This window comes from Choristoneura fumiferana, chromosome 4 (genome assembly GCF_025370935.1).
Source record: "Choristoneura fumiferana chromosome 4, NRCan_CFum_1, whole genome shotgun sequence".
In the NCBI taxonomy this organism is placed as follows: Eukaryota; Metazoa; Arthropoda; class Insecta; order Lepidoptera; family Tortricidae; genus Choristoneura; species Choristoneura fumiferana.
The window spans coordinates 20,759,994-20,773,462 of record NC_133475.1 but is presented as its reverse complement, the minus strand read 5'-3'; the positions used below and the strand labels follow the sequence as shown (position 1 = coordinate 20,773,462).

The window sequence follows — 13,469 nt, the reverse complement described above, 5'->3', positions numbered from 1 at the left end:
TGCGCACTCGACCTCCGTGCTGAATCGCTTCGATATCCACAGAAAACAATACGAATAAAAGAACGCCGGTGCAAGGCCACCGTGACAATGACACTGGCAGCTACGATTATAATAAAAAAAAAAACATTAATAATGGTTGTTTATGACAGCGGGCCTTCGCACACGCAAAGACTGGGCGTTTTGCAGGCTGTTTTGTAGTGTACAGTGCTTATTGTCATGTCTCGTCGACTATCCAAACAATCCAAATTACGCTTGTTTTTTTTTGCAGCTAAAATATGCTGCATTTGACGCTTCGCTAAGCGTCCATTACAATACTGGCACTCTTTCCACTGGAACCCAAGCATTCGATTAAAAAAACTTACTTTTTTATCTGGAAAATTACTTTGGCCGTCTGTTCACATCGTGTGTATACTGTCGATTGTGTGTCATAATGTCATAAAACGGGTATCGTAATTCGTAATCGCTCGTTCAGGCAGGATGTAACATCATCGACGTGATCGCGTGTAATTTAGCAAAACCGGCGAACGTGCACGTTGACGTTGCTGACGCTAAACTTTATTTTATCATCATTATCAGTACCATCGGGCTTTAGTAGTTGCTATTGCTAGATATATCTCAGGATTTCCCTAAAACACGTCATTTTACTCTATCCTCGGCTTTTTGCATACCTACCTAATACATTTTATGCGCCAACAATGCGCTCTACGGTGAAGTTTAATAAATGCTTGTTTTTATTACTGTACAGTCTAAACTAAATGTAAATTACAGAATAACCATGAATTTTGAACGATAGATATTTCAACTTATGTACTGTATCTACGTACCGGCCTATCATCATCATCATCATGTCAGCCGAAAGACGTCCACTGCTGGATATAGGCCTCCCCAAGCCTCTCCACTCAGACCGGTCTTGTGCTTCCCGCATCCAACGCGATCCCGCGATCTTAACCAGGTCGTCGCTCCATCTTGTTGGAGGCCTACTTACCGACAGCTCGTCTCCCGGTCCGCGGACGCCATTCGAGAACCTTCTGACCCCATCGGCCATCAGTCCTGCGAGCGATGTGCCCAGCCCATTGCCACTTCAGTTTCGCAGTTCTTCGAGCTATGTCGGTAACCTTAGTTTTACTGCGCTAGTCGCTTGTAACTTATAAAAAATCACACTGTTTAAGTATATAAAATTGCCTAAAGCTTCTCACCGATGACATTTTACATAAAATTAAACATGATAATTGAATATGTTGGTGAAATAAAATAAATAAATAAACCTCTCATATACAATGATTATTCTTACTTATTCATCGGCACCGCAATAAAGTTTGTCACATTTACCATCTTCGCACATACAGGCTTAAATGTCGCTGTGCCGTTAAATATTTCGACCTTGCCAAAAGGCCAGCTGCATTGATGCACAATAAACTTATCAGGCAGGTCCGGTTCCACGAAACTAGACCGAACTTGTTTGATATCCTTTTGTCCTACTTCCTCGCTGCCATTAAATAAACCTTGAATACGATTAGGTTCGATTTGTCTGGTTAAACCTAATCCTGTTTTCTTGCGATTAGATTTGATTGGTGTTTTAGCCAAATCGTGGTTATAAGTAAATGAGGAGACATATTTCTCTTGTATTTAGCTAATATCACTAAGTGTGACGTTATTTAGTTGAATCTTTTTTGGAATCGTGCAATCATACCCGCGGATTGTAACAAAACAAGCAGAATATACGAGTATCTCACGCCGTCTAAATCAAAATCCAGCTTTAATGATGTGCCTATTTTATTTCCATCATGTTTTTCTCATCTCAAGTGATTGAATGTGCAACCCGGAAATTCAAAGTTTAGCAATCTTCATATCATTGCTAAAGTTTGAATTTCCGTGATTTACGTCAGTACAGTACCACTACAATGAGTTCACAGTGACCGTACTCGATAGCGACGGCGTAAATTATTTGTAGAGGCGCTGTACAATTCTCCATACAAATAATTTACGCCGTCGCTATCGAGTACGGTCACTGTAAACTCATTGTAGTGGTACAGACAGATCCTACTAATATTATAAATGTGAAAGTTTGTATTTATATGTGCATATTTGTTACTTCTTCACGCTAAAACGGTTAAAATAGATTCGTATGAAATTAGGTATAAAATGCTACTTCATCCCGATACAAGATTTTGCCCTCGGCTTCGCCCGCGTGGAATGTTCCCTCGGGAACTGTGCATTTTTCCGGGATAAAAAGTAGCCTATGTCACTCTCGGGCCCATAAATTAGCTCCACAATATTTTAGACTGTCGCGGGCATTACTAATTTTATGAAATAAAATCGGGGGGTCGTGATGATGGCGCATGCGACTATGCCGAAATATCGAGCTCCGTTAATCAAAGTACGCGGAACAAAACCCGAATTTAATTCATAAAATTCATAAACTATCTCTATGCCAAAATCACGTCGATCCGTCGCTCCGTTTCGACGTGAAAGACAGACAAACACACACACTTTCGCATTTATATTAATATTAGTATGGATTCCCACGGGATCAAAGTCAAAGTCAAAATATCTTTATTCAATTTAGGCTATAACAAGCACTTATAAATGGCAAAAAAATCTACCACCGGTTCGGAAAAACCTCTGTTGAGAAGAATCCGGCAAGAATCTCAACGTGGTATATATTTTTTTAAACAATCGATCGAACGGAATGAAACCAAAATTTTAACTACTGAGATTAGAGACGTACGTAATTGGGCGCGGATGTTTTTAATTAAATCAACTATGTAATTTTTAGATATTCCCGCAGCTTTGCGAAATCCCAAAATGTCGATGCAACTGCTGAATTACTGATAGGTTAATATGTTTTTACGCGTGCGAAACCGCGAGTAAATGATAGCTAAATATACTTAGGTTTTTATTACCTTACTAATTTAATACTGTCTTACTAAAAATGAAATACAAACTGAAATATAGATACAGAAAATTACTGGAATCGAACCCAGGTCCTTAATCCGTACCGCGTGCTATACCGCTACACCACTGATGGTCAACGGTACCGACACGAATTTCCCTATGCATCTCATATCTCAGCTTGTGTTTCTTACTTAGTCACCACAAGCTGAGATATGAGATGCATAGGGAAATTCGTGTCGGTACCGTTGACCATCAGTGGTGTGGCGGTATAGCACGCGGTACGGATTATGGTCCTGTGCATCTATATTTCAGTTTGTAGTTTCATTTACGGGATGACCTGGAATTGAAATAAAAAATACAAGATTCAATCTTACTGTCTTACTAATTTTGTACTTACATTTTACTGCGCGAATTCCTCGAGATATTACGTACGAAACACTGAGATTTGCTAAACACTATGTAACCATGACCCCTAACATTTTCACTGCAAATTATTTAGCACTAAGATGCGAATGCCTAATAACAAAACAATAAGCAAGATATTTAGACCCGCTGGCCTTTCTAGTACGGTCAAAACTTTGGCAACTAACTGGCTGTTAGTTGATCACCATTCCCTTTGGAGCGTACATGTTCAAGTATTCTAGATTATGGCAAAATCCTTTAGAACTTTCATTTGAACATACCTCAGGGCCGCAAGTCTCTTAGCCATCAGAATCGAAAAGTTTATTTTGTAAATTTTTCGCGGAAAACTCTTTCGCGTTTTTTTTAACGTTCTTTTTTGTCTACTAGCGCTTTGGGAAAGACCATATTGCAGATTAGAATGCTCCGGCTCCGCAAGAAAGACTTTTTTTTAAAGCAAATTTCCACCAGTTTCCTGGGACAGTGTTTCCGGAGCGGTACAACTTAGGGATTTTTAAAAAACGAGCCTATCAGTCTCTCAAAGGGCCGGCATCGCACCTGCGACACCCCTCGTGTTGACAGGTGTCCATGGGCGGCGGTGGTTGCTTCCCATCAGGAGACCCGCATGCTCGTTTTCCCCCTCTTATATAAAATGAATAATTAAATTTCACTGTTACTTACTGTTTCATCATTACTTACTTCAACATAAAAATATGCGATAAATTAAAAACAAATGTCTGGTACAATATTGACACAAGGAAAAGAATAAAAAAAATCGTAGCGTAGCAAAATTATAACATACTTAAACTAGTACTATTTTAATTGACCAAGAGATATAGGGTCTCAATAATTCGTACAATCTCATACGTATTACAATGAGGGTTTTCATAGAGGCAAAATATCGCTAGATGGCGTTAGTATCGTGGGGTTTGATGGTTTGACGTTTGCTCCTGATTGGTTAAATAACTAAATGAGCCAATCGCAAGCAAACGTCAAACGAACCTCACGATACTCTAACGCCATCTAGCGATATTTCACCTCTGTGAAAACCCTCATTACAAATAATCAATTGTTGTACATATATCTCTAGCGAATTTATGAGTAGGTGTCACATTGTATGACCCGAGTACTCATATCGCCAGGGCTAAACAAGATTTATCGAACCAATTACGTCGAGTTATAGCACAATGGTGTAGGGAGTTATTCATTGTGGATCAATTCATTGGACCAATTTTTCTTGTAATCCGACCGTTGAACTTCGGCTGGAGATATATTACGATGTTATGTGTACTATAGTGCCAGGTACTTCTGTCGTAACCTATAACTATGACTGCGGTCAAATATAGCCGTCTTATAAAGGCACCCGTTACTACTGTAAAATTGATCAATATGTTATTTTATTTTTTGTCCTAAGGTATGTTTGGTCAAATGTTTTTTTCATAAAATTTTAATTATACTGAAATTATCAGACCTATCAGAACAATTAGAATATTAACGTAACCTGTTTTAAGTAGCCTATTTAAAATGATTTTTCGAAATATTTCTTCAGATTCTACTGAGGAATAATACACAATAACGAGCATTACATACAAAAAATGCTCGCTCCTAATTTTTGAGGGTGGTAGTAACCGCGGCTGCCATCGCATCATATAACACGTGGTCGTAGGAAAGTAATGTAAGCCATCTTATAGCGCATGAGCTCCAAATAACTAACTAGGAGTCGAGGTGGTCGCCATGGCCGAAATCGGTCGGATCGTCGTCATTATTACACAATAACGTTTTAAACTTTCGTGATTTTGACTATAATACACAATAATAATCATACATTTGTCGTAATGGCCAAAAATATATGACGAATTCTCCTGCGTTATATTCGGTCTTCGTTAAAAGTTGTGTCCTATAAAAAAAACTAATTTTCCAGCATTGTTTCGAATTTTTGTTCAAGATTCATACTAGTCGAAGGTTATACGGATAATATAATCGCTTAGAATTAACTGTCTAGTGTCGTAGGTACTGTCGTCTTAAATTACAATCGTTCTTCATTTTGTCAGCCATATTTCATGGGGAATAAAGCCGCCTGTTATATTAAAGCAAAACTACTAAACGATGTAAACAGCTCGGACTACTGTTTCAAGTAAACAATACAACATCAATGATATTAGAAAAAAGCGCATTGTGTTCACAAGTGAAAAAGTAACCAGAAATCCAGCGTTTTGTAATAAACATCGCCGTGCTGGTATAAATAATATTTTCACCGGTTTCACGAATACTTTATCGATTCTGTAATAAAGTAATGGTTTTGCGTCATAGCCAAATGCAAGCGTAATCATAAGTTTTATATCCGCAAAAGTGATTAGCATCAAACAGAGCATATTAATGGGTGCAAATGGCTAGCTCAAACTCGGAATATCGTATGACATAAAGGAAAAATGTGTTTTGCTTGTGCTTCAACGTGCATTGCAAAGGAATTCGGTTAGACGAGCATGCCTTTGTTTTGTTTATTTAGCTCGTGAATCTAACCTTGGTATAATCGGAGTTTTATTAGCCTGTATAGTCTTTGTAAATAGCACTGGCTTTAGTCGTTACGATACGACGTAATATTTACTCCGGTAAAAAAATCAAAGGCCGTAGCAGTGATTCAGTCAAAAAATTAATGATAAAATATGCGGTGGAATATTACCTCCGCTTTTCATTGTACAAGATTTCTTTTCATTTCTAAAGTTCTTCCATAACAGCTGTTACAAATCGCTTTGTTGTCTTCAAATCAATGCTCATGCTCATTTTAAATCAACGTCGAAATGCTGACGGATCCCTCAAAGACGCATGGAATCGGTCACCATTGTCTGACGTTAGAACATGTGTTTTTCGCTTGCAAATTGCGATGACACCATGTCGACTTCGCAACGACTTAATGATTTTACCATCTGCGGTCGGTCGCATCGCAACACGTACTGCGTTAGAGCGGTTTCTGTGAACGCATTAGGATTACGTAGTCACCTGCATATTGTACGGGCGTCATCATGCAGCTACAATGTAATGCAAATTTACACCGAACAATATATTCAATGCATCTTTTTATGGTTCGTCTGACGATCGGAGTTCCCAGAAGGAAATAACTAGCAATTAGTTTAATCTGTGTTTTCGTTTGTTCCAGAGCGAATCGAGCTACACGTCCTCGGAGGAGAGTTGCGACAGCGGCGGCGGCGGCGGCGAGCGGCTCGCCGTGCTTAGCTACGAACAGGTGGCGCGGCTCAATGACGTCATGGACGAGGTGGTGGCCATCCACGGACGCGGCAACTTCCCCACGCTGCACGTGCGGCTGCGCGAGCTGGTGGCAGGCGTGCGCGCGCGGCTGGAGGCGGCGCCGGCGGCCGGCGGCGCGGGGTGGCCGTGCGCGACGTGCGCCTCAACGGCGGCGCCGCCAGCCACGTGCTGGCCGACCGGCCGCAGCCCTACTCCGACATCGACCTCATCTTCACGGCCGACCTGCCCACCGCGCGCCACTGCGACCGCGTCAAGGCGGCCGTGCTCAGCCACCTCGCCACGCTGCTGCCGCCGGCCACGCCCCGCCGCCGCGCCTTCACCGCCGGCCTCAAGGAGGCCTACGTCTCCAAGATGGTCCGCGTCAACTCCGACGGCGACCGGTGGTCCCTCATCTCGCTGGGCAACTCCCGCGGCCACAAGTCGGTCGAGCTCAAGTTCGTCGACTCGATGCGCCGCCAGTTCGAGTTCTCGGTGGACTCGTTCCAGATCGCGCTCGACTCGCTGCTCGCGTTCCACGAGTGCGCGCAGCTGCCGATCGGCGAGAACTTCTACCCGACGGTGGTCGGCGAGTCGGTGTACGGCGACTTTCGCGAAGCGCTCATCCACCTGACTGAGAAGCTGATCGCGACGCGCCAGCCGGAGGAGATCCGCGGCGGCGGCCTTCTCAAGTACTGCGCGCTGCTGGCCAAGGGCTACCGCGCGGCGCGGCCGGACCGCATCAAGACGCTCGAGCGGTACATGTGCTCGCGCTTCTTCATCGACTTCCCGGAGCTGGGCCAGCAGCGCGCCAAGCTGGAGGCCTACCTGCGGAACCACTTCGTGGGGCGCGAGGAGGAGGCGCTCAAGCACCGGTACCTGACGCTGCTGCACGGCGTGGTGCGCGAGTCCACGGTGTGCCTGATGGGGCACGAGCGGCGCCAGACGCTGGCGCTGATCGAGGCGCTGGCTTGCCGCGAGCTGTGCGCGCGCGCGCCGCTGCTGCTGGCGCCGGGCTACTTCGTGTGCGTGTGCGCCGCGTGCGCCGCGTGCGCCACATGCGCCGCGTGCGCCGCGCCGCCCTACTGCCAATGCTGCCGGCCGCAGCTGTGCCCCGCGTGACCGCGCTAGGCCGCGCCCAGCCCGCGCCCCGAGAGGACGAGCGTGATTCTAACCTTCTTTATCGATCGATGAATTTAGTGCCAAATGTATATAATAAAAAATATATGTATATGTATGATTCACTGTCCTATAGGCGAGTGTATATGATGTGTTATGAATTTTATGCTTCGTATTCTTGGCTGGATTTTATTAAGAGAAAATATATGAAAACGGGAAACACCAAAGCGAAAAAGACAGGCCGGTAGACTTACGCGACTCTTTTGCGATTGCGTTTCTTCAGTTTGTAAGGTCGTGGAGCTCCCGAAGCACGAGACTCGGAACGATTCACTGTAGACGCCGTAGAGGCTGTCATCGTGCACTTTGTCCATTAGGACAGCCCTCAAGGCTCGAGCCCCACTGATCGCTTACACGTGGAGACAATTTACCTTGTGTCAATTCGAAGTTGCTCACTTTACTAGTACACAGATCAATTTTCATCAGTCAATTCTCCCGCAATCGCTTCCCAGCCGACGCGGCTGCCCGCTAAGCGTCGCATTCATTTGCCAATAACTAATATTATAACGTAGCTAGAGCTTTATGCAGAACGTATTTAGCCAACGTTTAACGGATCAAACGTGAAGTAATTTCTAGTCGTACTCCTTTCGTGTTGATGTGTTAATATGTCAGCAGTACGAAAATTATTTTCCACGTAGTGTAATGGACGCGTGTTAGGAGTAAGTAAGTCCCGAGTCGAGATGGTCTGCCTATAAAAAAAGACTATTTAGTTAATATTAAGCTTTTTAATGTATAAAATTGTCTCCATAATTTTAGTGGCATGTCTCTCAAAATCACTGAATCCCGCTCGAGTGAGAAATCAAAGCAAACAGCACCCGTCGAGTAAATACTTACTCAACTTGGACCGCTTTGGAAGTACAGATGACGAATGAGCTATTTTGACAGCAACATTTCAGCGCTAAACTAAAACAAGTCCGGCCTTGTCGACGGCCTTTAGAAAACGTGTAGTCAGTTTAATAAACGAACGTTAAAACAAGGAATAGCAAATGCAGACAAGGAATTAGGCATAGGACGTTCCCACAGGGACGAGAGTCGAGACGAGACGCGTGCTCTGCCAGGCCAGAGCTGCGTCGGCACTGGGTGTTTTCTAAACAAATTTCGTCCACAGATTTGGCTCAACACTATGTACCTATACTGACAGGTTATCAGTCGAATGCAGCGCTGAGTCCGTGGACGAGGTTAACACAGCGCACGTACATACCATAGCCGGCAGAACGCGCCCGTCGCGACGCGAGATGTACTGAAGACGTATTTTACTATGTATTTATAATATATTATAACGTGTATACATCTTCTTGAACGCTCTAGTATTGTATACGGCTTGGCATACAAAAGTAACAAATTAAGTTAATTATAAAATAAAAAAAGAGAAAAAGCAAAAAAAATACTAAGGTGTGTACAATATTAAAGTCCACTCTGTTATTGTTAGAGATCCATTTATAAATATTTTAAGAACATTTACAAGTAGCGAAGTCACGCCGAGACCGTACTTACGAAGATTCTTCTCTGCTCTGAACATTTCATGGATTACAGTAATATTGTAGATGAAAAAATGTGATTTGATTGTTGTAAAGTAACGTACTGTTGTCGATGATTATACTTACATACATTATAATGTAGAATAAATCCAATAGAGAGATGTACTATTATTGTTGTATTTTAATGATATATAGTTATACGAATGATTGTGTAAACACTGTCCGGCCAATAGTGCATGTTTTAGGTATTCGCCAATACATATTCAAATAAAAAATATATGTATACAAATCATTGCATGAAATTCTTGAATAGAAAGTAAGATGTTTACATATTCTGATTAGTAGACGATATCCAGAGGAATCAAGTACAATCTACTTCTAGAGTAAATAATTGTTCAGGAACTAATAATTATTCACTATCGAACCAAAATTTGAGATCTCATTTCTTTTTATTTCCTCAAAATACTTCAAATATTTTTTTACTCGAAATACATTACATGTCTCACAAGAGGCATATCGTGAGGTTTAGGAAAACACTGGATTCGGAGAGGTGAATTTGCCTCATTTGTTGACAACCCCGGCGCTTTGACTCCAATCAATATTAAGAGCAAAATTTTTGGTTGATGTTTGCAACACCGAGAGAAAAGCGTAACACCACGAATCCAGCGTCTTCTAAAACTTTTGTTCGTTTGCTGTGACTTAAGAAACTCAGTAAAATGTATATTTAACGCTTTCCGTACTCTCAACCGGTTCGTTACGAGACGCGTATTGATATCATAATATATCGCATTTTATGTACGAATTTTCAATATTTCCTAAGTCATTGAGAGCAAAAGAGGAGAAATATGTTGCGGTAATACGCGCTCGTTTTCAGAAACAAAAGTGAAATAACTAAACAAATTAAAGTGCTATTTTAAAACGACGATTTCCATTTAAACAAGTAAAACAAATTATCCATGAACATTGTACTGTTAAGTATAAAAAAAAGCATTGAAAACTGTATTCATACTTTCCAACAGCACGCCTGAAATGGTCTGACAGCTGGTCGACATTTTTAACATTGTGAAAACCTATTCATTTATGATATTTAAGTGCTTTTGCTATACTGACAACGAGCGCTATCAAAGCAAAGCAGTCTGTACTTAGAAGTAAAACAAGTACATAATTATAACTAACGAAATCTAAACCATATTCCATTTGTACCTAATAAGAGTGAATGTAAGTTAATTATCACTAGGTAAATACCTCTCGCTATAATCGAGACAGGCGTCTAAGTTGTGATTTGTAGTTTTTTCGACAGATCTTTTAACGTTATCTATATTGAATATTATCATATTTTAAATAACTGTGATTATTATATCTATAATTGTAATCTATTGGCAGTAGGTACCCGTTACGAACTACCTCTTCGCTTGGTCTAAATTTCTGGTAAATAGTGCTTATGAAAATATGTCTTGACTTTGGGAAGGCGAACTGGCTGAAGCGAAATGTTTTCGATGTTAAATTATGTTCTGAAAAGAAAACTGTTACCTAATGTATCAATTCTGAAAATAATGTAGCTTGAATCGATTCTGTTTTACACCATTGACTGTATTATAATGATTCCTTACAGGACAAAAACCTTCAAATTGTAATAGTACAACTTCGTGGTAATATTTTCGGCACGTGGCATTATGTGATTTTGTCTTAGTGCTACAATTATTTTTGATACAAAAAAAATTAAACCAACGCATGTGCAGAATGAAGTTTTGTTTACGTTAGGTACTCGAACTGCATATCCAGTGGGCTAAATTAGAATTTATTCAGGATTCAAAAACAATTTTAAACTTAAATATAATATTAGCTTCAGGAATTACGCGAAAATATTTTGTTGTCGCGCCACTTTTATCAGCTGCCATTCAAAAATATAACAATTTAAAACAAAAACATCGGCCAGTATTGTTTTCTATTTAAAAAATCCATGGATATAATTATTCAATTTATGAAATTGAACTCTTTATTTTATTTGAATTTGATAAAAGTCGGGACTAGGTACATTTTGACTATTTTTTTCTTATCTTCTACGGGGATAAAATGTTAGAACGGTCTAAAACTATTTGCGAAATGCTTAAGCAAATCGAGAGACATTGCGATTTAATACATAGGGTTTTATTTTTCTATAGTTACCATCAGTTTTCAGCTAGCCTTTTGTAATGGTAAATTTTATATTGAGCAAGATAGGGCGCTTGCGTGCTGTGCTTGTTTGATATTTGTATATATTGTAGAGGTAGTGAAAGAGACGGCGCGATCTAGGCATATACGATCTGATGCGGGACAAAAGATATGATTTTATTTCGGGAATCAACTAATCAGTGGAAATTTGTTTTTTATAATGTACGCCATTTTCTTCGTAAGCTAAGCAAGGAAGGAATTAAAGGGTGTACTATTATCGTATTTTTTGTTAATATTGTGCTAATTCGGCTTTGCATTTAATGTGACATGATTAACTCTTGAAAAACGCCGTTTATTAGCAACTGAATGCATTTAAATCATTTGCTCATTAAAATATTAGGTATTTGTGTAAATTCTCGCAAAAAAGTGGCATGTTAAGTTCCATTTTTTTTTTCGATCGCTTTGATCTGTTCCGGGAGTGATATTAAAAAAGTTTTGGTCAAATTGGAATTCCGTTAAAGCCGTAGATAATATGGTATTGGGTTGTAGAGAATTTAGAAAGTTAAGTATTTTTATAGGACGCAAGCGCCCAAAAGAAGGCGTGGCTTCAGAAGTTTCTAGATTAAACAAATCAACGATACTTCGGTAATAAAAACTAACGGTAAATCAGTACCGTGATTGTGGTACCAGAACATAGTATTGTTGTTATTTGATAACTCAACTGTGTTAATAAAAATAATGGTTACGATATTCTTGTTGAGCTTTTCACTCCTTCGCAGCTAAATATGAATATGAATGTGAATCACAGTAATCTAAAAAGTGATAAATAATAAACATATAGCTCAAATGTCTCGGAATTTTAGTTACTTATGTTTTTTAAAGTAAAAGTGACGCTAAACCTTTGTGAAAGGCTGTTTTGAGCCCTGTGCGTCAAACCCTTTCAGGAAATCAAATAAAAAATGTTCATCTTATTTGAGCTTAAAGTTGTCCTCTGATCTTGCCAATTTGGGATCACAGTCGAAAATAGCGCGAAGAAGTGATGCCCACAAAAAGTCATTGGTTACTCAATAATTACAATACAAAACGAACTTTTCTTTCACCATCAAAAATAAGAACAAATAATACAATACAGGGGAACAAGTGATCTCTCGAATTTTGTGTTTTTGCGAAGATAATGTTTTGTTCTGTATTGTATGGAAGTAACCCGGTTGAGGTAATTCTGAAGCCCCGCAATACCGACTACGCTCATATGTTTCCAGCGGCAGGTCGGTATGAGGACTCTCTTAAGACATAGTATAGCGCGTTAGTGGCGAGCACAAATATAGGGTCACCCAGAGTTCCATACGAAGTGGCCCTTTATTTATGCTCGTCAGTATCTCTATAAAGTGGGGTAGATTGCTCGCAATGCCGAACGCTCGATCAGTCATTTGAGAACTAGTAAACAGTAAAATCTTACTTAGGAGCCGATTCGGAGCTGGGAGCAATATACCCCTAAAATGCCTAGTTTTATCAAATATATTTACATACAATAGTTATTATTTTCTCTTCCGAGTTGCCTGCTCCGGCGTTGCCCGAGTACAGTTGTTGCGATGTTTACTATAAGTACTATATTTGTGAGGAGTTTTAAGCGATTGTAAATTTTACAGAAAATTAAATAAAAATGTTGTGAAAATAAATTATAAAAAAGTGATAAACAGTGATTATTGTCTTTTATTTTATTGTCGATTCATGTCCGGAGACTGGACAACATGCCCTCTGGTGCGAACGTTGGTATCAATTGAAGTTCTATCTCACTCTTAAATGCATCTTGTCTAATGCCGACAGAAAGGCACTGTACAATTAAACTAGTTTGTTAACTTCGTTCGAAACTTGTAACACAAGATCGTTAATTTTATTCTTTCTCAAATTAATCTTCAGGAAAACGCAGAACACCGACAAGCCCCAAGCGATATTAACTCCTAGTTCTACAGTCACCAGCATTAATATCTGCCACAGCGGAGCGTGCAAAAATATCTGACGCGTCCTTCCGGTCCTAGAAATAGAGTTGTATCAGAATCAGTATCAGAGATGCACGCTTGTTGTGTCAGATATTGGTGCTGGTGACTGTACTGTACGCTTAGCACAACACAA

At 40.4% G+C, this 13,469-nt stretch overlaps 1 protein-coding gene across 1 annotated transcript in view; it reads left to right on the top strand.

Annotated features, from left to right (window-relative positions):
- Positions 1-13,039, top strand: part of LOC141427628 (terminal nucleotidyltransferase 5C) — a 425,121-nt gene extending 412,082 nt beyond the window's left edge. Inside the window, 2 exon segments of the mRNA XM_074087236.1 lie at positions 6,449-6,671; positions 6,674-13,039. Coding sequence (XP_073943337.1) covers positions 6,449-6,671; positions 6,674-7,656 — 1,206 coding nt within the window. The 3' untranslated portion in view covers positions 7,657-13,039.
- The last annotated feature ends 430 nt before the right edge of the window (positions 13,040-13,469 follow it).